At 39.7% G+C, this 27,797-nt stretch overlaps 3 protein-coding genes across 4 annotated transcripts; all 3 read right to left on the reverse strand.

The window, feature by feature from the left end:
- Positions 1-475: 475 nt before the first annotated feature.
- On the reverse strand, positions 476-9,284 carry ankrd33bb (ankyrin repeat domain 33Bb). Its single transcript, XM_004079132.4, has 5 exons — positions 8,249-9,284; positions 6,020-6,149; positions 2,045-2,185; positions 1,441-1,604; positions 476-1,362 (listed from the first exon to the last, which is right to left on the reverse strand). The coding sequence occupies exons 1-5, from the start codon at positions 8,741-8,743 to the stop codon at positions 706-708; spliced, it is 1,587 nt and encodes a 528-aa protein (XP_004079180.1). The 5' UTR covers positions 8,744-9,284; the 3' UTR covers positions 476-705.
- A 1,321-nt stretch (positions 9,285-10,605) lies between these two features.
- Positions 10,606-23,446, reverse strand: LOC101168653 (E3 ubiquitin-protein ligase MARCHF6-like). Of its 2 annotated transcripts, none has more exons than XM_011486579.4 (26): positions 23,141-23,446; positions 21,543-21,642; positions 21,274-21,347; positions 21,004-21,147; positions 20,733-20,805; positions 19,280-19,460; positions 18,838-19,066; positions 18,465-18,526; positions 18,184-18,216; positions 17,533-17,584; positions 17,293-17,351; positions 17,125-17,205; positions 16,937-17,005; positions 16,749-16,823; positions 16,494-16,628; positions 16,297-16,416; positions 15,004-15,104; positions 14,791-14,928; positions 14,519-14,711; positions 14,365-14,434; positions 14,083-14,264; positions 13,849-13,983; positions 13,432-13,521; positions 13,209-13,341; positions 12,852-12,987; positions 10,606-12,770 (listed from the first exon to the last, which is right to left on the reverse strand). In XM_011486579.4, exons 1-26 carry the CDS (start codon positions 23,157-23,159, stop codon positions 12,686-12,688), a joined length of 2,769 nt encoding a protein of 922 aa, XP_011484881.1. In that variant the 5' UTR covers positions 23,160-23,446; the 3' UTR covers positions 10,606-12,685. The 2 variants fall into 2 exon arrangements, with proteins under 2 accessions (XP_011484881.1, XP_011484882.1); XM_011486580.4 differs by having other exon boundaries at positions 18,465-18,523; positions 23,141-23,432.
- Positions 23,447-23,553: 107 nt separating this feature from the next.
- On the reverse strand, positions 23,554-26,974 carry atpsckmt (fATP synthase c subunit lysine N-methyltransferase). Its single transcript, XM_004079054.4, has 4 exons — positions 26,487-26,974; positions 24,063-24,200; positions 23,909-23,959; positions 23,554-23,836 (listed from the first exon to the last, which is right to left on the reverse strand). The coding sequence occupies exons 1-4, from the start codon at positions 26,766-26,768 to the stop codon at positions 23,630-23,632; spliced, it is 678 nt and encodes a 225-aa protein (XP_004079102.1). The 5' UTR covers positions 26,769-26,974; the 3' UTR covers positions 23,554-23,629.
- Between the last annotated feature and the right edge of the window lie 823 nt (positions 26,975-27,797).

The following is a 27,797-nucleotide window of genomic DNA, read 5'->3' on the forward strand; positions in this document are numbered from 1 at the left end:
AATCTTTCCACCTTTATCCACCTTTGTCATGGTAGGGAGAACACGTTAATGTAAGGGTGGGGTCATCTAAAACAGCACAAGGGTTATAATCTGCTGATGCAGCAATCTGTGTTTTCCCGATGGCAAAAGCTTTAAAATGTAGCAAAATAGATGTATAAGAAAGAGTCATTTACTTATGAAAGATTTTTATAACCCTTGTGCTATCCTAGGCACTTTAACATTAGGAGTTGGGTCATCTAGACCCACTAGACATTGCTCTGAACCTGTTTTCTTCAATGATTTGTGATTTTCACTGGTGTCTATGGATTACATGAAATCTTTCACCTTTATCCACCTTTGTCATGGTAGGGAGAACACGTCAATGGTCATCTTGACCCCATAGGATAGCATAAGGGTTAATCAGTCTTGTGTGGTTACCATTCAATTCAATTCAATTCAATTTTATTTGTATAGCCCCAAATCACAACAACAGTCGTCTCGACTCTTCCTTTAATTATATTTACTATGTACAGATATTTGTATCATTGCAGCATCATATACACACAAATCATGAATTAGAAACAAGGCAACAAGTTGTCCAGGGGTTTGAGCAGGTAAAATTGAATTTTTTTGGTTTAGATTCTAAAGACAAGCTTGGATCTTCAGTAGGACTTTTTGAAAAAAAAAGACACTTAAATATAAAACTGCTGGTTTTTATTCTTCCGTTTACTTTCGTCTTGTAAACAAAAACGTTCTTTGTCTGTCCTCCTCCTGCCTCTTCTGTATTTTCTTCATCTTGTAATCCCATTTGGGGATCTGCAGCTTACTCTGGTTGTCCCTGCGCTTGACCTTCTCCGGCATGAAGCTCGGGTCGGGGGCCTTGCAGAGTGTCACCTTTGGCACCACGATGCCTGGACGCACGCTGCTTCTTCTCAGCATGTTGAGCGGCAGGAGGCTGGCTCGTCTGATGACCACCGTGGAGGCTGCAGCCATTTCACTGAGCAGTTGCGGCTGCAGGCTTGCCCTGCGGTCCTTTGCTTTGGGAACGAGGAGAACCCGCGAGTTCTGGAAAAATCTCTTGTAGTTGTTGAGCCGGTCTGGGCCGAGGCGCTTCAGCTCCGCCAACCTTTGTCTCCTTAGAATCTCCTGCACAGCATAACGCCGCTTCCCGATACACGGTGGGCTGCTGGGGCACACTGTACGGCATGCCGTGGCAATGAAGGGGCTGGATAGACTCGTAGTAATCCGGACCATGTGGTCAAGAACACCGTTATCTATGGGATTTACCTTGTTGTTAATCAAGAACCTGAAAGAGCAACAGGGCAGGCGTCTGATGAGATTGCCCCAGCAGCTCTTCTTTTCTTGGGCCCTGCTCACCAATTCCTGCAAAATATGTGGGATTTACAAAAGCAATGTTTGATTTATTCTAATTAGAACTTGGGTGTAAAAGAATGACTTAACCTCTAACATGGGCCACTCCAGAGAAAATGAGTCACAAAACTGCTCGGCGCAGGGCTTTGACATCAGCTGATCCATCAGTTTGGCCGTCTCATATCGACCGGTGAAAAGAGCCCACTCCCTGGGTGTCATCCGACGGCCGTAGTCCCGGGCCCGGATGTCCCCTCCTGGAAGAAGACATGTGGAGGTGGCTTAATGCAAAAAGAAGGTGTTTTTTGATCTGCCACTTTCAAATGCAACACGTTATCCCTTGTGCTATCTTAGATGACCCCACCCTTACATTGATGTGTTATTCCTACCATGACAAAGGTGGACACATGTGGAAAGATTTCATGTAATCCATGGACACCAGTGAGGTTCACAAATCATTGAAGAAAAAAGGTTCAGAGCACTGTAGAGTGGGTCTAGATGACCCATCTCCCAATGTTAAAATGCCTAGGATAGCACAAGGGTTAAAGTGCTTTTAAAAAACAAATCAATCTTCTCAAACTTTCCCAAAAGCCAAACTCAGATTTAGAGAGAAACTTTGAATCTATTGGAACACTTTAACATTTTCTTAACGTAAAACTCTTTTAGAAAGGTTTACAATCTGTTAGGTTCTTCATACCTGCCAGCAGGAGCGCTCTAACACACTCAGGCCTGCCCTGCATGGCAGCCTTCATCAACGCAGTGAAGCCGTGACAGTTCCTCCTCTCAATGTCCAAACCAGGGAAGTAGTTCAGGAGGTAGCAGGAAATGAAGACGTGACCTAAACCCCGATGAGAAGGCATGATGAGATTTCCACAGTTTCCAGACACCCCGATTCATGGTCTTTAAAGACCCATTCCACTGCAAATTGTATTTTTGTGGCACTTTTCTGATGATGGAGGACACAAAGAAAGAAAATTAGGGTTAAAATTGCATAGTTATAATATTAACATCAAAATTGCATTTCTGAGTCTTCAGAATCAGAAGAAGCTACTACAGCAGGCCCCAAGTTTCCCGCTCTGCTTCTTTCTGATTCATCCACTTCTACACCAGTAGATCCATGTGCGTCTTTGTTTTCCTCGTCTGAAGTGGCATCTGGCTAAAAAATGTACAGTTAGATAGCTCTGATATTGGTCATTACATTTGTGTTGGAATTGTGAGGGGCTGTAAGCAAAGGCTGTGTTCACATCAAGCGGTGACTCTTATCAGGCGGGGATGGGGGTGAAACCAACCAGGAAGTGAAAAAGAGTTGCAGTACCGCAACTGACCATAGAGGCTGGTGCTAAGAGTGAGCATTTTTCCATTGTTTCCATGTTAAATCATCATTCTCACTCCTCAAATAAACAAACCCCTTTATTGACTGGTGCTGAAATATTTCATTTCATCAATGGTTGCATATTTGATTCATGACAACTCAGGGGGGGGGGGGGGGGGGGGGGTGTTAGTTCATTTTTTCTAAGTTTGTAATTACAAAAACAAAACAAAAAACAGCGTTTATTTTCGCGATTGACAGATGATGACAGCGATGGATTCTGGGGACAGAACTCTAGGAGAGAGATTACCAATGTTTCTGTCAAGTTTTTCAAAATAAATAAACTTGATCTCTCAACATCACCCCTCCATGTGGCGCTCAGGCTAAAAATAGTAGCTGGTAGCTCCTTTCACATGTGGCAGTGAGCTTGGTCAGGCGGTGTGAACCGAACGCACTTGGCTCGGACAATTCGCGTCAGCCGCCTCTCTTTTGCTGAATTCTTAACACAGAATTCGCTGTGTGGAGAAAGAGAGGCGGCGGGAATCATAGCAAATTTGCTACAAAATGTTATGAGTCAAACAACAACTCCGGTCATCCCTGCCTTATCACGATCTTCTGATTACCCTGATTGAAGCACCTTTTGACTTTATTGTGACTTCATGAACAAAATGAGTCACACAGGCACAAAAGATCAACTCATGGCACAAGAATTCCTCCCAGATGTGATGAGGTGAATGGGGGAGAAGAATAAATGTAAAGGAAGCCTGGCTCTCTTGGTGTCGAGACATGGCTTCCTTTTTGTTTGTAATTACACGTACCGATTCAGGCTTGTAGGGTCTCACCGTCTGCCAACATCAGTATATTTTTTTAATGAAAGAGAATCAATGTTCTTTTCAATGAAGCAGAAAATGAAGTGCACGTCTGTGCTCATTGGCTACATACAGCACAGTGTACTATTTATCCTTGTTAGTTGATGTCTGTTATATGTGGTTGCACCACTATGAAATTACTTTAGTGTCACAAAATAACATTGATTTATCTATTTGGAACCACTAGGACTCTCAATTGCCATCAGCTTCTGTGATGAAATGATTGTCCTCCATTTGTTTTCTGAATTACATGTTTTTTCTCCAAAGACCTAACTGTGATTTTTGTTTATTTTTAAACTGGGTACCTTACTACAAAGATATGTATTATAAAGTATAGCTTGAATGACATTGCCAAACTGCCCCCTCCCAGACCACTCTCTCAGAAAGTCAGGCTCAAGCTACAACCACACCAACAGATGTTGTGTGTTTTTTTTTATTTGTATTTTAATTTTTTTTTCTCTATCTAACTTGTCCTGTCCAACAGCTAGACAGGCAGATGTGTCTTGTGTTGGACATATTTTACTTTAACAACAGGGGTTATTAATCTTGAGACAAACTAAAGGCATGACTGAATAAACCCCTTTTGTAATTGAGGCCTAACTTTATTAATTCAACCATGTTTGTAAATCTTTGGTGTTGGACCGGACGGAAAATGAAAGAAGGGAAGAAGAGAGAGGGATGTTAGAGAGAGGGGGGGGGGGGTGAGGGGGGGGGTTGTTTATCATTACGGTAAGGTTCAAATGTAGTACAAAAAGGGCGGGGCCTATCCACACACACACTCAAATGTTATCAACACACCTGCTAGCTGCAAAAATGTCCACATGTCAACATGTACACAAAACAGATAGTGTTCACACACGCATACCTATGCCTTTAAACCAACTAGTGTGAAATATTTCATTCATTCAATCATGCAAACTATTAGCGCAAAGGTGAGCTAACACCTGTGCTCAGGTGAGTGTTTATGTTCTTCTAAAATGGATGGTGGAATGTGAAAAGACCCCCGCCGCAGCAGCAGCGGCAGCCGGAATTCCCCCAACGCCACACGGGAACAGGCAGGGAACAATTTACTGTTTTCCTACACATATTTGACAGAAAACAAATTTAGAAACCAAACTTAGAATTTTGCTGTAACGAGATGTAAAACTTTTGTTGCTTTTTACCTATTTATATGTCACAGAGAAAAAAAACAGAAGACAGGATGACGGCAGCAAAGTGTTTTTCCTTTTATGGGAACAAGTAGATTCCATGTTTGCATAGAAAATGCTTTAACTAATGGTGCAGGAATCTTTACTAAAAACAGACGGGTGGAAGTTTTAACTTGCCTAATTTATTAAGACTTAATTTATCTATATAGACAAGTTTTTTTTTTATGATTGAAATGCGTGTCTTTCTTTTCTATTTTAAAAAAATGGCTAAACTTAACAAATGCAATATTACAAATACAGGCAGACTCAAACACAGTTAGAAATACTGTTACTTATTACTGTTTTACTGTAATTATTGTGCAAATATTAAGTTTGCAAATATCTGATTTTGCTTCAGTTATCCAATGTTTGGCTCAATTCTGATAAAAGACATGAAACTTCTGTTTACATGGTAACTTGTGAAAAATGGTAACTCAAAAAAATCTGATAATTATTAAATTATTGGTGAGAATGTTAGCTTAATGGTGAAATCTCTAAAGCACAGTTACATGTCAATGAGATTTGATCTGACTTATTACATTTTGTAGGTTTTCCTGTTTGTTTCTTTAGATTTACTGCTGTAATTGGCCTCAATGTACTTTTACTTTTAGGTAAAAACGTTACTAAACCATTATACCTCCACCACTATGCTCAACACCTAACTGGTGCTCAACATTCAGAAAGTTAATTCTTGTTATATTAAAAAGTTTTTAGAGACCTAAGCCTTGGTACCATTTTTCTTTTAGAAAGAACATAATTTTCCACACACTATAACCTTTTTTGTCAATGCAACAGTTTTATTACAAATCCGAAACATTTCTTTTTGACTTCATTAAAGAAAAATAATGATTCCAACTGTGTTTGAGTCTGTCTGTATTTATTTGTAATGTTACATTTGTTAAGTTTAGCCATTTCTTTAAAAGTAGAAATGAAAAAAACGTTGCTGTTATTTTTATTATTTTGTTTGTTCTGAAGAACCAGGCCTTTTTCTGCACAGTAGCTCCATCCAGAGTTAAAGCTTAAAAGTAAAAAAAAGAGCAAAAATGAACTGATTGTGCACATGTACCTTTTTAGAAGTATCTAAAATTAGCTGAAAATGACTTTAGAAAAGTGTTTTTGTCTTAAGTTTACTTTTGTTTTTACACCTTGAACTTTTTTTCATTGTAGTTTGCCAATTTTTGTCATTTTTCCCCCTTTGTAGAAAAAAGCTGATTTAAATAAGTATGTAAACACAGTAATGTAATGTTTCTGACACATTTATTTGTTACAAATAAGTCAATTTTTTTAAGTTAATATTTAATCTGTACCTGCTTGAGCTGCTGTAATCAGAGCAGTGTTGCCCTCATTGTCCTGCCAGTTTATATCCAGGTACGGGCACTGAGAGAGGGCCATGACCACATCCACGTATCCATGGTAACAGGCAACGATGAGACCCGACTGAAGGGAAAAACAAAAGGAAACAGCAAATGTACAGCTGATTGGGTTTTTTAAGCTCCAATGTTGTTGATGGACCTAACTGGACCTCAGGTAGTACTATCTTTTAGAGAAACAAAAAAAATAATAAAAAATCATCATTCCTTATAAGAAAAATGTGGATCATAAAAGTATAAAAGCGTGATGAGTCAGACTACACTGTGGATGGTTGACATTTTTGTCACAAGATGCTATAAAATAGCTTTAAAAACAGTGTTTTAAAATTCTTTTACTAAGGTTTTCTGGCTTTTCACCTTAAGTGTGAAGTGTTGTCTCAAAACGGCGTAAATAGATCGCTGCACGCCATGCATATATATTTACACATTTATTTTCTAAATTAATTATCCAAAGATGGGTTATTGAAATCAACAATGAGTCGGATTAGTGTAAATTGAGTTGTGGTTTAAAAAAGTCACATCTTTTTTTCCCCCCTCAAATAAATGTCTAAGTCCTTGAAAAAGACGTCAGCAAATGACCACAAAAACACAGAGATGAGTAAAGAAATTCTCAAGTTTTTCTTACAGTCATCTAAGTCCTTTTCGTAACCCTTGTGCTATTCTAGATGACCCAACTCCCAACGTTAAAGTGCCTAGGATAGCACAAGGGCTAGAAAAGGCTTGTTTGGCTCAGTGGGATATTCTATTCTGCCCCAGTCAAAACGTGCGTTTGCACAATGTTGCCACAGTCCAAACATGCTTCCTCTGCCTACTCAGCCCTGATTCAGTCTCTTTTGAAAGCTGAGCCCTCACGGCAATCTGCTTTTTTACACTGTGTCCAGTTCACACTCCCCATCTGTCAATGGAGGCTTAACCAGCTGCTCCAAAGCCTCCTTCAGACATATGCATCTGCTGTCTTGACTGTATTACCTGATGTGACTGCTACAGGCATTTGATGTGCTGAGCTCTATCATAAGAACACATCGACTTTCTCTGCAAAAGAATTGATTTCCTAAAATATCAAGCCTTTATCAAGCTGTAACCCTTGTGCTATCCTAGGCACTTTAACATTGGGAGTTGGGTCATCTAGACCCACTAGACAGTGCGCTGAACCTTTTTTCTTCAACGATTTGTGATCTTCACTGGTGTCCATGGATTACATGAAATCTTTCCCCCTTTATCCACCTTTGTCATGGTAGGGAGAACACGTCAATGTAAGGGTGGGGTCATAGGATAGCACAAAATTTAAGGGTTAAGGTAAATCATTTTTTAGGCCAGAGATTTGATTGGAAATTTGTAAAACAAAAAAAAAATCTCACCAAAACAAAGTTATTGTGAAATCTATTAACAGCAAAAGCTTTAAACAAGCCTTATGTGTTAAGATTTAATTAAAAAAACTGCTGTTACAGTAAACATGAAGGACTTGACAGTTAAATTAACTAACTTTAATGGGCTAAAATTGTTACTATTACAATAAAGCAATTAAAAAGCATTGTTTCAGAGTAAGCATAAACTATGTAAGGTTATTTTTAGTTCCTCAGGATGTTTTTTAAGCTTTGCATGACTTCCAGGCTTTGGGATCATTAGCAAATCACAGGTCGGTCAGGTCACTGGTGTGTTGCCGATCCACTTGGAGCATTATGTAGGTCATTTGGGTTGTTGAGATTAAATGGAGGCTCCTATCTGTTGGATCGGACTGAGGAAACCTTGCAGATCAAAGGTAAAGTATCTTTGATTGTGCTATACTAGGCACTTTAACATGGGGAGTTGGGTCATCTAGACCCACTAGACAGTGCGCTGAACCTTTTTTTCTTCAATGACTTGTGATCTTCACTGGTGTCCATGGATTACATGAAATCTTTCCACCTTTATCCACCTTTGTCATGGTAGGGAGAACACGTCAATGTAAGGGTGGGGTCATCTAAGATAGCACAAGGGTTAATGTCCCCAAAATACTCTGGCTCTGGTTGATTTAAAAGTTTAGCACATTATGGCTGACAAACACTCTGCAATCACAATGAGGTTTCAAGAAAACAAATTGGTCTTTTTTTTTTTTTAATGTAAGAAAAGTAAAGACTACCTGAACATTTTAGATCAAAAGAAAAAATCCTAAACCTAGACACCTACTCTTCTGTTTCTGTCTGTCTCCTTCACATCCTCTTCGGTCACCCCTTGTCTGATCATAATTTTGACTATGATGGCATTGTTGTTGCAGCAGGCTTTGAAAAAGGAGATTGGCTCTGGACTGTCAGGAGTCGGAGGGCGGTACATGTGAGAAATATAAGAATTGTCTGGTGGGTAAAAGGAATCGTCGGATATGATGCTCTGTGCATCTGAGCGGTCCGGCAAGGCCTCAAAGTCCAGTTCCTCGAACTCCTGATAGATATCGTCCTCATCTTCCCAGTAGTTTCGTGTGTAATCGGCTTCAGTCTCCTCATCCTCATCTTGTCCAGAGACCTCGCTCTCGTTTCCTGCTTCATCTGTGGTGTTGATACACACGACAGTGGTTTCCGTGGAAACTCTGTTGGCGTTGTGCATGGCCTCGTGATGTCCAACTCCTCCAGCCACTCCATTCTTTTTAACCTTTAATTCTTTCCTTTGCTCCTCTTCTATTAACACCATTTAAATCTTCCCCTGCCCCCACTTCCCTTTCAGAATATGTGGTGGGGTGTCAGTGCACCTCTAAAGAGTACAAGAGGTTTACGTCCACCAGTCAATCCTAATATGCTGTCTCATTCTAACCACCATTTTGAAACGAGTCTCCCAAGTATAATTACAGAAGCCATGAGGAGTGCAACCGATCACTGCAGACTATTCTGAATCCATAGTTGATAATGTTTTGATTGGAATCCCAGCAACTCCCCTTTGGACTGAGGAAGTGATCAATAATGGGAGAAGAGATAAGATCTGACCTTATCAAGTCCAACAGAATCGAGTTTTGAAAAAAGAAAAAGCAGAAAATCCTTTTCTTTGTCACTTAGTGTAATGGCACCAAAGGTCCAGTCAATCCCATTGAAGAATTATTGTTCCAGAAATCCGCGTTTTAAATTCCATAGTGTTGGACGTCTTGACCAAACATTACGCTACAGTTGTCTTGATGAAGAAAAGCAGAAGCTCAGGCTGTTGAATGGATTTGAATCTAATGACACTGAGCACCTAAGCCTGTGTGTACCTGCGAAGAAGCTCTTGACCATCCTTAAGCATGGCTGGCAATGGGATGAGGAGATTTCTGGTGAATTGCCTTAGGATAATCCGTTTAAAATCTCTCTTGTGCTCCAGCCCTTCTGTTAGACCACAGTAAACCTCAAAAATGAACTGGTGGAAATGCACAGGGACTGAAGAAATGGGGGTGATCATGGGGCAGTTCAAATGGTGAACTTCCAATCCTAAAGAATCTCTTATTAATGTTCCCATTGATGTTAAAGAAAAAAACAAAACATTTTCATTAAGGCCAAACATAGTTCAAAACACAGGATAACACAGGATAATGGAATTTAATACGAGCATTTTTTTAAATGTATTAAAGATTTTGAGTGTTTTGAGTAGAAAAAGGATATTTATATACCACTTTTTTTTATTATGGTGGTCATAACGTAGAAAAACATTTTTCACGATTGAGTTTCATATGTTAAGACTTCCCCGTAGCCACATCATTAACCCTTGTGCTATCCTAGGCACTTTAACATTGGGAGTGGGGTCATCTAGACCCACTAGACAGTGCGCTGAACCTTTTTTCTTCAATGATTTGTGATCTTCACTGGTGTCCATGGATTACATGAAATCTTTCCACCTTTATCCACCTTTGTCATGGTAGGGAGAACACATCAATGTAAGGGTGGGGTCATCTAAGATAGCACAAGGGTTAACACATTTATCATTTGGGTGAATTGCTGTAGTAACTTAACGGTCAAGCCAACTTCACCACAGTGCTTGATTTCCTGCTGGCCTTAAGACCGCCAGCTTAACCTGGATCTCCTGTCCTCGTGACCACATTTATATAAAATGTAGGTTACAGGAGAAGGACCCAAATATCTTTAAGCCAAGAGGATTCAGCCAAATATATTCACTATATCAAGTGGTTTTTGGAACTTATGAGATAAGTAGCAACAACAAAGTACATAGATGACAATATGATCATTAAAAATACAGAACTTTGGAGAGTGCATAAAAATAAGACACAAGTAGATGATTTTATCTCTTTACAACAAATAGCTCACCCTGAAAAACCATTTAATGATGGTATTATTATATATTAAAAACCCTGTTTGTTTAGACATTTTATCAAGAAAGAACAAGACAAAAAAGAAACAAGCAAAACTAAATTCTTTACTTTATTAATAAATATTTCGGTGTGATTGTTTCCTAAGGGGTTTAAACCTCTATTGAAAGAAGAAATAGTTGGTTTAAAAAACAAAAAGTTAAAAAAGCTAAGTTTATCATCACTATTGAGGCTCGGTGTGACAAAACTGTATTTCACTCTGGAGGAATATTTACAACAATTTATTCCTGTTTGGTGGCAGAACCAACAACCAATAGAAGTTTGACTTTACATTTCTATGTTACAGTACACGCCACTCGCTTCTCTTATTTGTACATGTAAAAAAATAGAAGTCATTTGCTTTTAGAAATTGAAGTTCAACACGATAATCTTTAAGCTGCGTTTCAAGGTACTAAAATGTCACTTTCATAGCATTTAATGTGAGCGTTCAACTAAACAACCTGCAGTTGTCAAAGTGAAAGACATTTACAATCAACAGGATTTGAACTGGAGTCACGGCTGTCTGTCAGACACTCTTTTCTTTTTAAAGTGGGACCCATGAAACTCTGCTATTATATTTGGGTTTTGACGGTTTGACACGATTGCACCTGTGAAATAAAGTGCAATAAAAAAATGAACTAAAGAGGGACATTAAACGGTTTAAATATTTCCTTTTGTAGGACTTAATAATACATCGAAAAAACATACTTTATACAACTGAAAGTCTATAATCCCTCCTTACATTTTCTGAGGTTTTCTCGAATGTTGAACTATTGTAAATGTTTAGGGGGCCATCCCTGAACTGGGTTGTAGTATAGCTGAGCAATGCACAGAATCTAGTCACGTTAGTTGCAGACTTTAACATGCTGATCATGCTTTTTAAAGAAGCTGACAGGTTGGTGGAAAAATGACGCAATCGTGAACAAGCATACATGGAGTTTGACGAGAAAACTTCCAGAAATCCCAAACTTTGTTAGCATACACAACTGTGAAATGTTTACCGTGAAGCTTTAGTGGAGCTGCTGACAGTATTTCTGCACATTTGACCAATTTGATTCCAAAAACAAAAACATTGATGGTTGCATTAACTGTCTCATCTGAAAGTCGGCACAACATTGTTCGATACAAGCGCATGCAATTATCATGCGAGCGGCAGAGGATATTAAACGTAGACAGCAAGGAATAAGCAACATAAACCGAGTTATGACAAACATTAGAAACTGATCAACAGGAAAAGCAACTAATGCTTCGGCAAAGGAAAACAAAACAAAAATCAGTTTCCTTCAAGACGTTTGTCTGATAACTAACAGATTGGTGTTTTCTAATATATATGATTCCTTCCACACAGACTGCACACAATGAGCCTGAAAAGCTACAGAGTCCGTGGATTTAAACATTTACACATCATTAGTGTTTGAAAGTTTCTGAGGTCGCATGGTTTTTACTTCAAGCTCACACAAAAAGCTTGAATCATTCTGAAAATGAGTTGGATTCCCATCTGGAATCCCAGGCAAATTCAGCAACGACACAAGCCAGAAAGATGAAAACCACACGTCAGTTGTGCTGATTTTTGTACTAGCGGTTAACTCAGACAGCTCGCTTCTGTCGCTGCAGACAGACAGGACGTCACCTGTCTTCGTCTAAAAATTGGGTTTCCTATTTTTCAGAAAGCATAAATATATCCTTGGATTGATGACCTGTTGGGAAAGATCCTGTTTTTTTAAAAACCAGGAACCAATCGTAGCCATTTTTTTTTTTACATTTTTTTTTTACAAATTGTAAAATTACGACATTCTGACTCACTCCAACAAAATAAAAAAATGACAAGAGATCTTTAAAAAAATGGTTTTTATGAAAGGACATAAATCTAACCACACTGCAACGTGAAGCATCTGCCCTCAACCCCCAAAAAACTCAACAATGACGACATGACTGGGGGGCATTTCTTTCAAACTCCTAAAATGAACGGCTGTAAAACCATAAAACAACACTTTTCACCCAAAAGTTCATCTGAGGTTCAAGCTAATTTAGCTTAGCTGACATTTACCAAAGCGTAATAAAACAAAAAGTGAAATATCAGCTGGGCTGGGAGGAAAAAGGCTTGCTAACCAGGAAGTGCACTCACTACGTTTGTTCTGCTGCCAGGTTTAAGTCACACAGGTCAAATCTTTCCAGTTAAAACTTCACTAAATGTTTTCTCTTTTCTCTTTCAGATGCTTTGATTCCAGAAGTAAAGGAAAAAATAAAAAGGTTGAATAAAATGAATGAGCTGGAATTAAAGATTCATCCATAAATGTCGTCGTAGTCTATGAGGGGGGGTTGAAAGCAGGCGTGGGTGTGCTCCGGCCCGCCTTCCTCTCGTAGTTGACCAGTCGCTGCCCGACCAGGTATCTGGAGGACGAGCAGCAATTCAAACACAACATTCAGAACGCTGACATGTCTTCACTTCAAACTGCAGCAGCCGCTACTGACTTATCGTTTTTGATGTGCTCATAGAGGCGTTTGAACTGGCGGATCTGAAAGGACAGGATGGCCAACAGGACGACCACCATCAGCAGGAACGGGTAGATTCTCCTCTCCACCAGTGTCTGCATCTCTGGCTGCACTCCTGAAGAAAGAGCAAACTGGGTTGGAGAGGCAGGTTGACTATAGAAGTCAACATAAGCTGCTGGTTTTACCTTCTTATGAATTCATATTAGTCACTAATTGACTCAAAGTCACTGGTGTCAATTACACCAGTGACTTTGTTTTAAAAAAAAATCAACCAAAAATCTATTGGTGCTTCTTTGACCTATAATAATATAGATAAGAAAGATCTGGCAGACTCACCCAGCAGTGGTGTAATGCCTTTAGAGATGGTGTACGGCACACAGAGGGATAGCAGAAGGACACAAATGACCGGGGCTGCCAACCTTCGCACGATGTAGTGCAGGTCGATGTTCCTGATGCCGTTGGCGTACACCTGCAAAACAGACAATGATGCTTCAAGGTCTCTTCAGTTTCTAAAGACCAATCCTTTGAGGATTAAACTCCCCCCCTCCATTCCACAGACCTGCTCAATGACAGTTTTGAGCCACCACTGAGGGCCCATCAGTGTTATGGCTGCAATGATTTTGGCATGAAGAACTCCCAAGGCCCAGTCCTGCGAACACAGAGAGAGGGGGATCAAACTGGGATCTGACCATTTAAACAGGAAAAACAACGTCTCTTAAAAAACGGTTAAGTAGGATTACAGATGTGTTAGGCTGGGAAACTCCTCACTACACACAAATGAACATTGTTTCCCTTAATATATGAAAGACCCACTCCAATGAAAATTGGGTTTTTAACGTGTTCTTACAGAGATTTCCTCAGGAAAGTTAAGAATAAAATGGCATTTCTGAGTGTTTCTTTATTCAAATTGTTGTGAATGAGGATCAGACGGGGGGAAAAAAATGCAGTTTCCCTCCATCTCCGCGTTTATTCCCACCTGCCAGGGGTAGAAAAGAGGCGTTTGGTCCAGAGGGACTCGGAGAGGAACGACAACAACCAACTCGAACAGCAGACCCAGGAGCAAAGGAATGACCCCAGCCAGCATCACAGCAATCACTACTGTCTTGATGATCTGCTCCCAACATCATATAAACACCACCCGAATTAGGATCAACCATGCAAACAACAGGAGTTTTCTTTTAATTCGATTACAGGAAATGTTCTACTTTACCATGAGCGTCCACTCATGCACTTTGAGCATGATGACGGTCCGGCCCTGAGGCATCCAGGACAGCAGCACCGTGGCCGCTCGAATGGACAGCCAGCAGACGTACAGGCCGCTGGCTGCTGTGTACAGCTCATGAACCAGCGCACTGCCCATCCAGAGAGACATCAACCAGCGGCCCACAAACACTGAGCAAACATGTGGGCAGGATGGAGGAACAAGAACAGCAGATTACTTTTCAGAAGATGAGGAAGATGAGATGCAAAGGGGGCTGGGATGGTGGCTTACCTGGCAGTGTGAGACAGATGAGACTTGCTAGTAACAGAGTCACACACATGAAGACAACAAGCAGAACAATCTAGAAAACCCAGACAAATTACATGTGAAATGAACATGTTGGATCAACAGCTTAAATCTTTTTAAACTGAGGTCTTTGAAGCACCTTAAGGGGAAAGTTGGGGGGCCGGTGGTACGGCTGGAACCCCACGGGCCCACCCTGCTGTAAGATGGCCTGGTGGGCAGCATGGAGCCCTTCTCCCAGACCGGGGAACCGATTGTTGTTCTGGCGATCGGGAATGTTGTTTGGTTGGTTCTCCTCCTCTTCGTGATCCCCCAGCAAATACGAGTGAAGGTCACTGTGGAGAGCAGGGCCATCGCTTTGATGTAGTGAGGCATTGGGTCTTTTGATTTATTTCTGGCGTTTGTGCATCTTACAGCGCGTATCCGGCCGTGTACGTCCAAGCGTGGACGAGGCGCTTGAGCCACTGGCGAGTGTGGCCCTGCTCCAGCAGCGCTGGCAGGACCACCTGCAGCAGCAGCAGCTCCAGGGACAGCTCGCTGACCGGGGCATCGCTGCGGAAACACAAAGCACTTCAGCGGCGTCGGAGCAGAGGGTCGCCGTTGACCGAGCTACCTGTGCAAGCGTACCTGTACAGCATTACGTTGTACGGAAGGAAGGTTGGGAAAAGCAGTTTGATGATCCTGATTGGAAGCCAAAGCATCAACAGGACGATGGATCCAAACACAACCTGCAAAAAGACAGAGGTGGTCATTCAACTGGACAATAAACCCCGCCGTTTCCCTTTGTTTTTAAACCGATTAACAGAGATGTGAGACATTAAATATTCACTCGCTTCACTCCCCAGTTTCTTTTTCCCCACAAGCTCTCTGGATTTAGCTGCTACTTAACTGCAGCTCAACATTCTGTGTTACTATCAGAACTAACAACTTCCCCTAACAGGGGTTTTGACAGCAGCGTTGACTCAACTCAAAGTTGTTTTCCTCCAAAAACACTCTCACTCATGAGGCAGGGATTTTATTTTTTTGTGCTGGAGCTGCAACAGTGTTTTGTCCTGATAAAATGTCAGACTTTTACAGAAAAACTGCACCACGCCAGGCTCTGTAAAAGTCACTATTGTTACCATCGCTACCAAAGGTCAAAAGTTTCATTTCTAATCCAGAATTTAGTGAAAAATGAAGCAACAATCAAAAGAACTGACATTTTATAAGCATCAAAAGCAGATACTATGACACAGAAATAGGTTCAATCCAAAAATCATTCATCTGTGTCTCTGCTGGATTTTTTGGAGTGGAGCTGAGCGTTCATTGTTGCTCTTGTTCACACATGTTATATATATATATATATATATATATATATATATACACGCTGCACCTTACCAACTGAGCTACTCATATATATATCAAATATATATATGTATATATGTATCAAATATATCAAATGTTTTTTTCTTAAGACTTTGGTACTTAGCATGGTCATACCTTCCTATATTACTGACCTAATCCCAGATTTATTATTAAAATATTTCAGCATTAAAAGCAGCATTGAAGGCCACATTTGGCTGTTTGAAGCGCCTCCTGAGACAAATTTAGCAATGAAATAAACTCTAAATGTAAATAAGGCATTTTTTACAGAAAAACATCTGTTTGATTCATGAAATAAGAAAAACTCAGTATGATCTATCTGATTATCAGATTAAAATGTGCTCAGATAAATTAGAGATCAAAATCTAAGAACTCCAAAAGTCATAAGGATAATCTGAACATCTGTAATTATTTTTTCCCCAATACACTATGCATATATTTGTGTCCAGTAAAATGCTAGATTTCTTCAACTAAAAATTCATTTTTTATTCATTCGATCCCCCTCATGTGTTTTGCATCTAAAAAAAGGACTTGTAGTAATCAAAGCAACGGACGGACCACAGAGAGCACGAATCTGCGTAGGTGGCGGTAGATGGGTAGGTGGATCATTTCCTGCACGGGATTGAAGTCTGGATCGTTTAGGTTTCTCAAAAACCACAGAACGCCAGGCCGGAGAACCTGCACGCACAATAGTTCTCAGTCATTCTAAAAGGTTTTTGGTAAACATTAAGATGTGACCTGAGGGTTTTATTTACCTCTCGGAGCAAAAGGATAAAGGAAGCAAAGTAGAAGACGTACACCATGCCAACCAGCCAGTGGAGGAACATGGTGGTGCCAGGAGCCGAGTCGAAGCTCTGCTCTCTGTCTTTAAGAGAGGCATCAAACATCTCCTGCCATACAATACAAATTTAAAATATGACAGAAACTGCTCTAAATGTGCTAATCAGATTTATTTTTATGCAAAGTGCAGTAAAAGAAGGGTGGAAAAAAAGAATATGCAGGAATCTTACCAGAGAACAAATGTCCAGCCACCAACCACAAATGAGTGGAAACAAGCCTATCTCCATGACAACCAGCAAGGAGACCTGGGATTTGGGGAAAGTAAGGGATTGTTTTGGGTTTCATGTCACCAAAATTTCCCTAACTGCAGTTTCAAATGTTAAGACGCGCTAAAATGTAAAAACCTTTGGACGTTTACCTTCACGACAATGTAGCAGACCCCCAGCAGGCGTCTGGACCGCTGGAACTTCACTAAAGATGCCAGAGCCTTCAAACGCCACAGTTAAGGACTCACACAAGAACCTCTAACGATACCTCGACATTTTCTTAAAACACAAAAATTCCAACATATATGTTGCAAAAACACACGTTACATGACAAGGATACGTGGCAGGCAATCAGGGCTCCGGCTAGAAGGATGTATCCCAGTATCGTAGTGATGAGGCCGTCGAAATGAGAAGCTTTGATCTGGGAGAAGAGTGGGTGAAATATATTCCATCAGTGCCGGAACACACAGACACCACCTTCAAAGTCTGTACGCTGTGGAGCACTTACATAGTCTTCAAAACCCAGTCCAACTACTGAGAAATGGCCAATGTGATATGGACAAAACGCTACAGGGGAATACAGAGCTGCTATCATTTACAAAAGAAGAAACCGAAAAGAAGCTGACAAAACGGTGGAAAACTGCCTCTGCTTCACTTGAAGCTTTGGAACGATTCTGTATATATATTGGGCTAGAATCCTAAAATGATTTAAAGGTAAGAACTGTTTACAGAGGCGGGTGGGACTTACCAAAAACCAAGATGAAGAGTGTGTTGAGAGATACCACCCAGAAGACATGCTCCTGGAGGAGGCAAAAGAAAGAAAAGAAAACGAGGTTCTTCTCTATTGAACGTATTTTTGAAAGAGTATCTTACTGATCATTTTAATGACAGAGCTATCAACACATCTGTGTGGTTTCAAGTTCATCCAGGACGGTTCAAGAGCAGAAGATGTTTTTTTAAGGGTCATCTGGACTTTGGAAGTTGAGAAGTCCAGATGATCCTTTTGTAAACTTTTTCTGCTATGCTCTCAATGTAGTGACTGATATTCTAACATACAGTAAATCACAGAGAACCAGCAAGAAGCCGTTTACGAGGCTGATTTGGGTTTTTTGGGGCTTTCTTCCCTCTTATTAATAGTTTTATAGTATTTTTTAAACAGAAGAAAGATCTCAACATCTTTCAGTGAAAAAACACGATGACTTGGAGAAAACAAACTATTAGAAATTATTTTTCCAGTTTTGTCAAAAAACTGGAAATTTTGGGGGGATTTATTTATTTTTTGTGCCAATATTCTTTTTAATGATCAAAAATCTGGGAAAACTTTGAAAGATAAAAAAGTAATCTTCCCTTTCAAAAGCTATACGCATTATGTTGACACACTGTGTGACTTTCCACTCACCAGGAAAACTAAAGAGCCATCCAGTCCCAGCATCTAAGACAAACATCAACAAAATGTTAGAATTTTTGCTCCCAGGTGTGACGACTCACAATTTCCACAAATATAAAATAAACCTTTTGATCCTTTTATCATGGTTTCCATACAAACGGTGAGAATTCTTTTATTTTTCTGTCTGACAACCTTTAGGTTCAAATTTGAAGTCGTCTTCCAGGTATGAACATTTTCCAAACGCGCTGTCATGGCTTTAATGTGACAGAGACACAAAAAGGAAAAAGTCTCACTCTTTCCCAGGTCAGTTCTTCTGCTGCTCGGTCCCACTCTAAAGCATTCCAGTTCAAATCTTCTGCAAAGAAGAATCCCACAGACACGATAATAATAAATATGAATGTCGATAGATATTTATTACTGCATGGCTAAGTACAGTTTTCAAGACAAAGGGTTCAGACCAGCTTCTTTTAAGAAGCAGAATAAGGGAACAATTTCATCAGAATCATTTGAAGTAGCATCCTAGTATGAGTCTTAAATGTTACCATAATCCAGTTTTTGCAAAAAAAAAAAAATTATTTTCAAATAAAAATTGCTTCAATTTTCTTTAAAACCTCTGGAAAGAGTTTTGGAAATCTTGTAATCAAGTAAAGTAATTCTGTTTTTGACCTTGCCCTCCATTGTTGGCATCAGCACCATCCTCCCTGCCGTCTTCCTCTTCTTCTTCGTCATCCTCATCTTCTCCATTATCGTCTCCGTCGTCATCGTCCAGCTCGGCTTCTTCTCTGTGGTTGCCAGCTGCGTGTGGGTCGCCGGGCCGTCCGTCTGGATCTGGGTCTGCAGGAGGCGGCTCGGCGGCTGCTGCCTGCCCGTCATCGGCCGCGTTAGCACCAGCATCCTGCAAAAACCAGACATGAACACTATATCAGTGGCGTGATTCTGTTTAAGATCAACAGGCCTCTTTCTTCACCATCAAATGTGGCGGAAGCTTCTCTACAGTCCACCAACAAGTGAAATACACCAGCAACTGAACCCCTGGATGCTGTTCAACTGCCTCCAGACAAACAAAGGCAAAGAAAAACGGGTCAGCCAGCAGGTCTTTGGAGCCCACCTCGTTAGCCGCCGCGGGGCCGTTCGGCTGGTTCGGAACGAGGGGGGGTGGGATCTGCTCTAACCACTGGGGGGCGCCACCATGGACAATCTGCTCTCTGAGCCACACAAGGCTGATGAAGGCACACAGTGTGCATGTGACCACAAAACAGCCCTGGAGGCAGTCAGCGAGCAGGTTCTGTCTGCAAGCAGAACATGTTCAAGGTCAACAACAGGTTTTGATTGATCCTTCAAACAACATCACTTGTTAAATGAGGGAAAAAGTTAAAATTAAAGAAGCGATTTTTAGCATTTATCCTAAAGACCCAATGTGATCATCTTTTGAGTTCTTTTAAAAGCGTTTGAAGTGGTCTTTTAATTATGATTTTGCTGTTTTTAGCCACAAAAAAGAAACATGTGTCGTTTTCTAGGACATAGTTTCTGGAGAGCGGCAGGAGTTCATTAGAATTGGACTGCCGGCCCTGAGCAACCTTCCTGTCACATGACATGCCCACCCGATATCTTACAGCCCCTCACACCCCCAAACTAACATTACCGGCCGGGCAATGTTGGAGCTATTCAGCTGTACCATTCTGAGTCAGTTGCCAGCCTGAGGAAACCAGAGACATTCACTCATCTACAAGTGGATGCGGACAAAGAGCTCATGGCCAGCTACGCATATTTTCTGTCACAAATAAGTTTTTTTTCAAACTGCATTTTAATTCCATGTGATTCACAACGATTTGAACAACGAATTGCTCAGAATTTTGCCCAGTGCCAGCTTGGCGACCGGTCCAGGCTGTGGCCCGCCATCAGGCCAAGCGAACAGTAGCCAGGTTAGGCTCTGGGAATCCTTTAGCGTTTATGTGCCACAACATTTTTGGTTTTAGGGTGTAATGGCTGGTATGAAAAACAATGAAATATTTAAAGTTGATAATTAAATAAAACAATTTACTGTTGAATGAATAATTTAGTTACCTCGGCTAAAATAGTACAAATAGCAATTATTGTAACATGTAATTGTATTGCCGTTTTTTTGCAGAAAGATTTTATGACAAAACATTTCATATAATGAGGAAATTTTTCCAAATTAGCAAAACCTGAGTTTAATTTCCTTCATGTATCTTTCTGACACTAGAATATCTTCCTGCCACATTAAAAACAAATCTTATAATAAACTGTTTAAAAAAAAAAGCTAAAACAAATATTAGAATAGAAAGATAATTTAATTAAAGTGGAATTTTTTAACAGATGAAAGAAAAGAAATCTGCTATTTATGTCAGAATATTAAGCAAAAAGCCCAAACTCTAGCATCCCTACATTAAGGCTTTATCATTTGAACAGACAGATCTAGTGTAATATGTCAGAGATAACTGAAGCACAACGGCGTTATAAAATGTTAGTGCAAAAGTAATAAGACGCACAGAAAGTAGTTTTAAGACAAGAAAAACAAAAGCAAATAAAAAGGGACTTACGTTGACAGCATGTCTAAAGGCAGGGTAAGAAGTGAGCTCACAGAGCCAGTAAATAAACATTTGTAGATACGACCTACAACAAAAGCAGAAATGAAAGAAAACATCAGGGTTATTTTTTTTATTAGCTGGTAATATAATCTCAAAACGTTAGTGAACAACACAGATTGAATCAAAATGACAGTAAACTAAATCAACCAATCATCACAGCAGGACTGGCAAAAATCCATTGACTTAAAGAGACATAAGGAGCCTGAAAGAAACTGGCTCTTACATGCTGTGAGAGGAACCACACCTAGCCAAGCAAAGGCAACCAGTGTGTAGTGAAACCAATATCTGATGGCAGTTCCGATACTGGTGACCAGCCCTGCAAAGATGTCCTGGACAGGCAAACGGGATGGCATGTCTGGAGAGTAGACTAGAGAGGAAAGTGGCATTAAAAGAAGGGAACGGATGGTTAAAAATGCTTATTTGACTGAGTTTTCAACGCCTTTATGGACTTTCAAAGAACTAAAAGGGAATTTCAAGCAAAGATGAGACTTACTTGGTGTAAATGCAAACCTGTGTTTGCATAATTCACAGTATTCTTTTCTGCTATGCTTTAGCCACTGCAGTAAACTGTGAAAATAAAAGGAAAAAGTTGGATGTTATCTTTATTGGTCAAAAATCTGACATTTATGAAAATATTAAGAGCTGCATTCTTTTTGTGTTGATTATTTATTTTTTGTCTGTGCTAAAACTACAAACATTTTTATCCACAAAAGCTATGGCTTCATATCAGCAAAGATCTATTTTTGTAGAATGTCACCGTACCACTCCTGATGGATAAATTTGATGCTGCCAGTGCAAACACAAGGATGGTAGAGAGGCTTGTCCTGGGTTCCCTCTGACCGACATACTCGACAAATGTCAGCTGTGCAACAAACAAAACAGTTTTCAGACCATCGTGCTTGACAAAATTAGCATTGCAAAACAAAACCAACGTTGCCAGTGTGTTTGTATTGGTTATTTATTTACCCACAAATTTATGTTCAATGAATCTGCTTGTAATTTAACACCCAAATCCAAATTTCTACTTTCTTGCAGGATATTAAATTAAATAAATAAAACTTTTATTTGTAAAGAAATTACCTATTTATTTAGTATAAATTAAGCTAATGTTTTTAAATAATTAAAAACAAAAATTGCTAATAAAGCACATTTTTTGTATTTATGTCTTAACCTTTTTTTCATGATTGCCAAAAAGATTTAAAGGAAGGTGAACGGGCATCTTTTTCTGGATGCAACCGGAAGTGATGCTGGTAATAAACACATCGCAGAAATCTGATTAGTTAAGCTAATTTTAAAAATTATATTAACATAAATGATATAAAATATAAAACAGACATTTTTACCGATGTTTTAATATTTTCTCCGTAAAATACGAGAAGGGAAAGGAACATCATTCTGCATAATTTTCTTGGTGCAACTCCACCCACCGGAAGTGATGCCGCTGATAAATAAATCGTAGAATTCGATTTGATCGATCGCGTGCGTGAGAATTCACAACCCACATCATTTCAAATTGTAATGTTGCCCGAATTGGGAAATCCGGTAGTGTTGACCTTTTAACACGTAAACACCACTGCTGCCATTCAGTTTTAACTTTTTGCTTTAGAGAGCACGCGGAAAGAGCACGCGGGCCGAACTATAATTATAATCCCTGGATTTCTGTCTCAAGATGTCCAAAATACATTTACTATAAATAACTGATGTACCAAAGTATTTATATTAACCAAATCACTGACCGACAGATATAATTTACTATTTTGGCGTCCAATTTATTAAATAAATCGCGAATAAAATACTTAATCGAACCATAAGGGAAAACAATTTGTAAAATTACATAATTTCGGTGACAAAACGTAGTCGAAATTTATCATCTTAAAATCGCATTGCTAAATATAAATGTCATGTAGTTTTTAGCAATGTGGGTTACTACTTGTCACAGTGCGGTAGTGATAACGGTTGCGTTCTTTCTTGTTACCTAATCGATGTTATTTAGGGCAATGTAATAATAATTGCCCACCAAAATGTGCATTTCTACCTCCCCCTAATACCCCCAACCTAACCACCCCAACTCGTACTATCTCGTTTTTAAATTTAAACACTACCTAATGATGCCAGGTATGTTTGCAGCTCATGTAACCGCTGTAAGCTAGTCTCCGTTAGCTGGCTAATGCTAAACTAGCTATCGGTTTTCGGGTTCACCCATCATGATATTCAGTGTGATGTATTTCCGAAAACGTCAACATTCACATTTGTCAGTAGCCATAATTGATAGCACGTTAGCCCAATATTTGCTCTGTGGCACAATGACCGAGAATTATAAATAAAGCCAGCAGTTATAATCAAGTTTCAACATTAGCTACCTTCTTCGGCGGTGTCCATCTTGACTAACTGCTCCAGAATAGCAGCACTAATTTTCGTTTACAGGCTTTTTTAAAATAAAATAAAAATGAAATAAAAGAGGGAACCGCTTACTATCTCAGCGCAAACATGTTAAAAAAATATATCGATGTATATACATACTAGGTCAACATATTAGTTCAAGCTGTCGCAAAACTGAGCGATTATTTTTTTAATTCTCACATCAGCTAGCGGTCAGGACAGTCAAAGCAACAACACGTGATGATGCGGGTTGTCTGCCACTAGATGGCGCTCAAACTTAAATCTTCTAATTCTCTCTTTGTGTGACTCTCATAAACACACACCTGTTAATTTAGGCATTTGATAAAATATATTGCATTTGTAAAATTTCACATTTATTTAAAAAGGTAAAGTCTTCACACAAGAATAGTTTATTTAAAATATGCAACTTCTCATTACAGTACCTAATAGCGTCTTTGTACGGACTTATCTTACGTTTGAGAGTTTTGCTCTTCCTGCTGTTTTGTCAGCTCATGAAACTGTTTAGTCTTAAATGTTTTGGCATCATAAACCCACACAGTGTCTATTCCCTCTCCTGCGGTACATTCAGGGACCCATGTGGGGAAGGGAAAGCGGCAGGCCACCACTTTAGCTGTTCTTGGCAGTTCGTGGGCCAGCTTCAGCTCCAGCTGGTCCATCTGGAAACAGCAAAAATGAGAAAATGAAACACTTGGCGCCGGCTTTTATGATGTTCCCATCAGTCAACTTACCATTTGAGGGACTCCGAAAATAACAACATTGGAGTATTGGGCAAAACTGACCTGGTAAAAGGGCCACAATGGGGTTCAGACAATAAAAACAACAATTTGTGCAGTTTTTGTTTGTTCTTGTCACACCGTGCAACACTCCGAAGGAGTTACTCACTTTCCATAAATCACAGATATGAAAAGAAGTGGAATAGCGGACTCCCTCCCTCCAGGCTTTATAGCGAGAATACCAAACCAGCCAAGGGTTCAACTCTAAACCTGATGCCTGGAATCCTTGTTTAGCAGCTGCAATCACCTGCAAGAATAAAAGAAAATCGGTCGGTTTTGTTCAAGACAAACATTTTAGGATTACAAATAAAAAGTGCTTCTAAACATTTACACATACCCTTTCCAAAAATATGAATGTCATGGAAAAGTGTTTTAATGTCCATAATTTCATTCAAAACAATCATAGTATATAGATTCAGAGCCCAATGTTTATTTGATATCAAGTATCTGTTTATTTTTACATAAATTGGAATTCCAGCTCATAAACCCACAAACACAGGATTTCAGAAAATTAGAATACTGAGGAGAAATCTGCCCAAATTTTGTAGGCCATGATTGTTTTTAACTGAGTTGCCATAAATTGTTTCAGTTCACTTCAATGTGGGGAAAACTTGACAGACCTGACAACTATCCAGAAGACCATCGTTGATCCCCTTCTTAGTCTGAGTTAGCCACAAAAGTTCATAGCTGAAGAGGCTGGCTCAGCTATGTATGGAAGGATTGGTGTAGCATAATAAAAAATAAAAGTCAAAACCAGGAAAATGCTTTTTCATTTTCAAAATGAAGCTGCATCAAATGACTCAAAATTAAAAAGAAAAAGCATTCCTTCAAAATGCTTTTTCCTTTTCTACTTCAACACAGCTTATTCTGTCACTTAATTAAAATGATAATGAAAATGGTATTTGACATTTCATTTTCAAAAAGTACTGTGGTAAATGTGTAGCAAAATTCATTTAGAAATGTCTACTTTGACAATTAAAATGGATTAACAGAAATGCTTTTTCATTTTCAAAATGTAACGGCATCAAATGACTCAAAATTAAAAAGCAATATTTTAAAATGCTTTTTCATTTTCTACTTAAAAACTGCTTATCCTGTGTCAGAATTAAAACGAAAATGCAAAGAGGGGATTGCATTTTCATTTTCACATCCACCCTGCGAAGATTGTTGCAATATTCCATTCGAATAAGCATTTCCAGCGGGGAGGCGGGGCGATGACGTCAGTGCTTTCTCAGTGTGTCCGGCTGCTACGTTGCAGAATTTCCGCCTTCCACCGTCCTCCTTCGGACGCACCGCGGTTCCTCGAAACTTTCCCCGGGACTAGTAGCGGGAAAAAGGCGGAAGTGCTGCTACTCAGATCTGAATGTGTGTTTCCAGTGGTGTCCAGACAAAAAAGAAAAAGGCTGATGTAAATCCCACATATTGATTGATTTTTCGTTTTCATTTGGAGTCTTTTGATGCAGTTACATTTTGAATATGAAAAAGCATTTCTGTTAATCAATTTTAATTGTCAAATTAGACATTTCTAAATGAATTTTGTGTTGCAGGAAAAAATTAAAAAGCATTTTGAAGGATTGATTTTTCATTTTAATTTTGAGTCAAAAGTGCAGCTTCATTTTGAAAATGAAAAAGCATTTCTGGTATTGGCTTTTATTTTTAATTATGCTACACAAATGCTTCCATAGCTATGAAGCCGTTTACAGAACGCTGTGTCCAAAGCAGATTGACGGAAAGTACAATGGAAGGGCAACATGTGTCAGGAGAAGATTTCCCCGAGCAACAGACATGACCGTGGGCTTCAGCGGATTATCAAAAGATTCAAGAAGCTGGCAGACGTCCAGAAAGACTGGAACGAGGTGGAGACGCATGTGGGAGATGGACTACAACTGTCCTGAGGTAAAGCCCCTTCTGAGCCTGGGCACACGGACGAAACGTCTCAACTGAGCCAAAGAGAAGAAGGAAGGTCTGGACTGTTGGCCAGTGGTCCACGGCGCCATTTTCTTGATGAAAATAAAGTGTGCCTTTTAGGAATTGAGGTCTAAGGGTTTGGAGGAAGACTGGTGACGCACAGAACCCAAACTACTTGAGAGGTCCAGTGTGAAATGTCCAGCACTGGTGTTGGCAAACTCAGCTTTCTTCAATCCAGAATCGGTGCAACAGTCTAGCAGAATGTTCACAGGAGGATTTGGTGATTCCCTCTGCTGAGGATCTGGATGGAGACGCAGATTTCATCTTCCAGCAGCTCCTGAAGTACTGAAGATGAACATCTACTTTTGAAAACACTGTTTTGATTGACCATAATGTATGTCCCCATCTTTTTTGCAAAACCTGAGAACCAAAATGGTAAATTCTTCACAGCACTCCATGCCGATTAATGTAAAAATAAACACTTGAAATCAATTTAACAGCGCATCTATGTTCTACGAAAGCTACTTGTTTTAAATGGAATTATTTTCCATGAATTCTATTTTTTTCCTGTGATTATGATTCAGACATGGAAAACGAATGAGAAGATCTCCGTGACGACACTCACTATCCGTCCATCTCCGCTTCCAATGTCCACCAGGGTCCCTGATCTTCTCCGCAGCACCTGGAGGACATTCTGGACTTGCGCCGTAGTGGCTGGGACGAAAGGGAGGCAGACTTTTCTCAACGCGGGGGCCACAAACGGAGCAGCCACTGCATACAAAGCGACCAAGGAGCCGCCAATCGCTCCTGTAATTACAAGTCCGATACGACTCCTTCTGCTCCTCTCACCGACTCCCTCGTTGAGTTGACTGGAGTCGACGAGTCGCTCGTCAAAGTCAAACGGCATTATTATGCTAGTTTATTGCTTTCCATACTGCATTGTTCGTTGCCAGCTAATTTCCACGAATGATAACTTCGTCAATTTAACGTGACATAAACCGAGATAAATATGGAAAACTAAGCAACAAAATGAAAAGGTACAACACAAAAAGAGCAAAACTACAGATTTGAGTCGCAAAAGTCCTCCAGCTGAGCTGTGCAACGGTATTATTCACTCGGGTCAACACAAAAGAAAATCTATCGATGGTTCCTTTTGGTCACGTGACGCGTGTCTCGGCGCAGTGGTGTGGGCGTGGCGAATATTTTATATTATTATTATTATTATTATTATTATTATTATTATTATTATTATTATTATTATTATTATTATTATTATTATGTTTTTGCCAAATATTTTAAAGACTAATTTGATGGGGGTGATCATATTTGAGTAATATCCAGACATTTAGAATTAACATTTAGGTTTGGCATTAACAATAATAATTATACAGCGGAGTATTTATGGAAGGGCCATTAAGGACAAAAAAGTAGAGATTTACAAAAGGAAAATAAACAACAATTAAAAATTACTCTCTCTCTCTCTCTAGTGAAAGAAAGAAAATAGTGGAAAAAAAAGTAAAAAACAAAACCTTTATATACTCCAGCCACAGAAAGGTCACAAATCTGTGTACTCTGTGTGATGGTTCCAAGTTCATATAAATGGAGAGGGTCTACTACTTTTTTCCCCCCTCATTTTTATTATTTATCCTTGCCCACTTGCATTTTCTTACACTTACATTTTTGGTCAACCCCCTCAATCTCAGAAAACTGGAAGTACACCTGCATGCAATGGTGGAGTGCTTTAGACTATTAAAGAAAACAAATTTCAAAGGGTGGCGGCAGGGGTTTGTCGCCACTTCTTGAAATTCCCGCTAAGGAAGGGCCCATCACTCCTAAATGACTGTCCAGGGGAGGACTCGGTTCTTTGTTTGAAAACTACATTTTGCACAGACTTTACATGTTTTAGCAAATGCTAAAAAAAAAAGAAGCATAAATG

This window comes from Oryzias latipes, chromosome 17 (assembly GCF_053564925.1).
Source record: "Oryzias latipes strain Hd-rR chromosome 17, Olatipes_Hd-rR_3.1".
NCBI lineage: Eukaryota > Metazoa > Chordata > Actinopteri > Beloniformes > Adrianichthyidae > Oryzias > Oryzias latipes.

Excerpts from the sequence above, each read along its gene's own strand:
- ankrd33bb (XM_004079132.4), bottom strand. The coding sequence starts at position 8,743 with ATGGTGTTAATAGAAGAGGAGCAAAGGAAAGAATTAAAGGTTAAAAAG. Across the intron at positions 1,605-2,044 it reads TAGAGCGCTCCTGCTGGCAG|GAGGGGACATCCGGGCCCGG; the intron begins GTATGAAGAACC and ends GTCTTCTTCCAG. Across the intron at positions 1,363-1,440 it reads TGGAGTGGCCCATGTTAGAG|GAATTGGTGAGCAGGGCCCA; the intron begins GTTAAGTCATTC and ends CATATTTTGCAG.
- LOC101168653 (XM_011486579.4), bottom strand. Across the intron at positions 19,461-20,732 it reads CCTTTAGACATGCTGTCAAC|ACAGAACCTGCTCGCTGACT; the intron begins GTAAGTCCCTTT and ends TTCTGCTTGCAG. Across the intron at positions 12,988-13,208 it reads AGGCATTACACCACTGCTGG|GAGTGCAGCCAGAGATGCAG; the intron begins GTGAGTCTGCCA and ends CTCTTTCTTCAG.
- atpsckmt (XM_004079054.4), bottom strand. The coding sequence starts at position 26,768 with ATGCCGTTTGACTTTGACGAGCGACTCGTCGACTCCAGTCAACTCAAC. Across the intron at positions 24,201-26,486 it reads GAAGCGGAGATGGACGGATA|GTGATTGCAGCTGCTAAACA; the intron begins GTGAGTGTCGTC and ends TTATTCTTGCAG. Across the intron at positions 23,960-24,062 it reads ATATCTGTGATTTATGGAAA|GTCAGTTTTGCCCAATACTC; the intron begins GTGAGTAACTCC and ends CCCTTTTACCAG.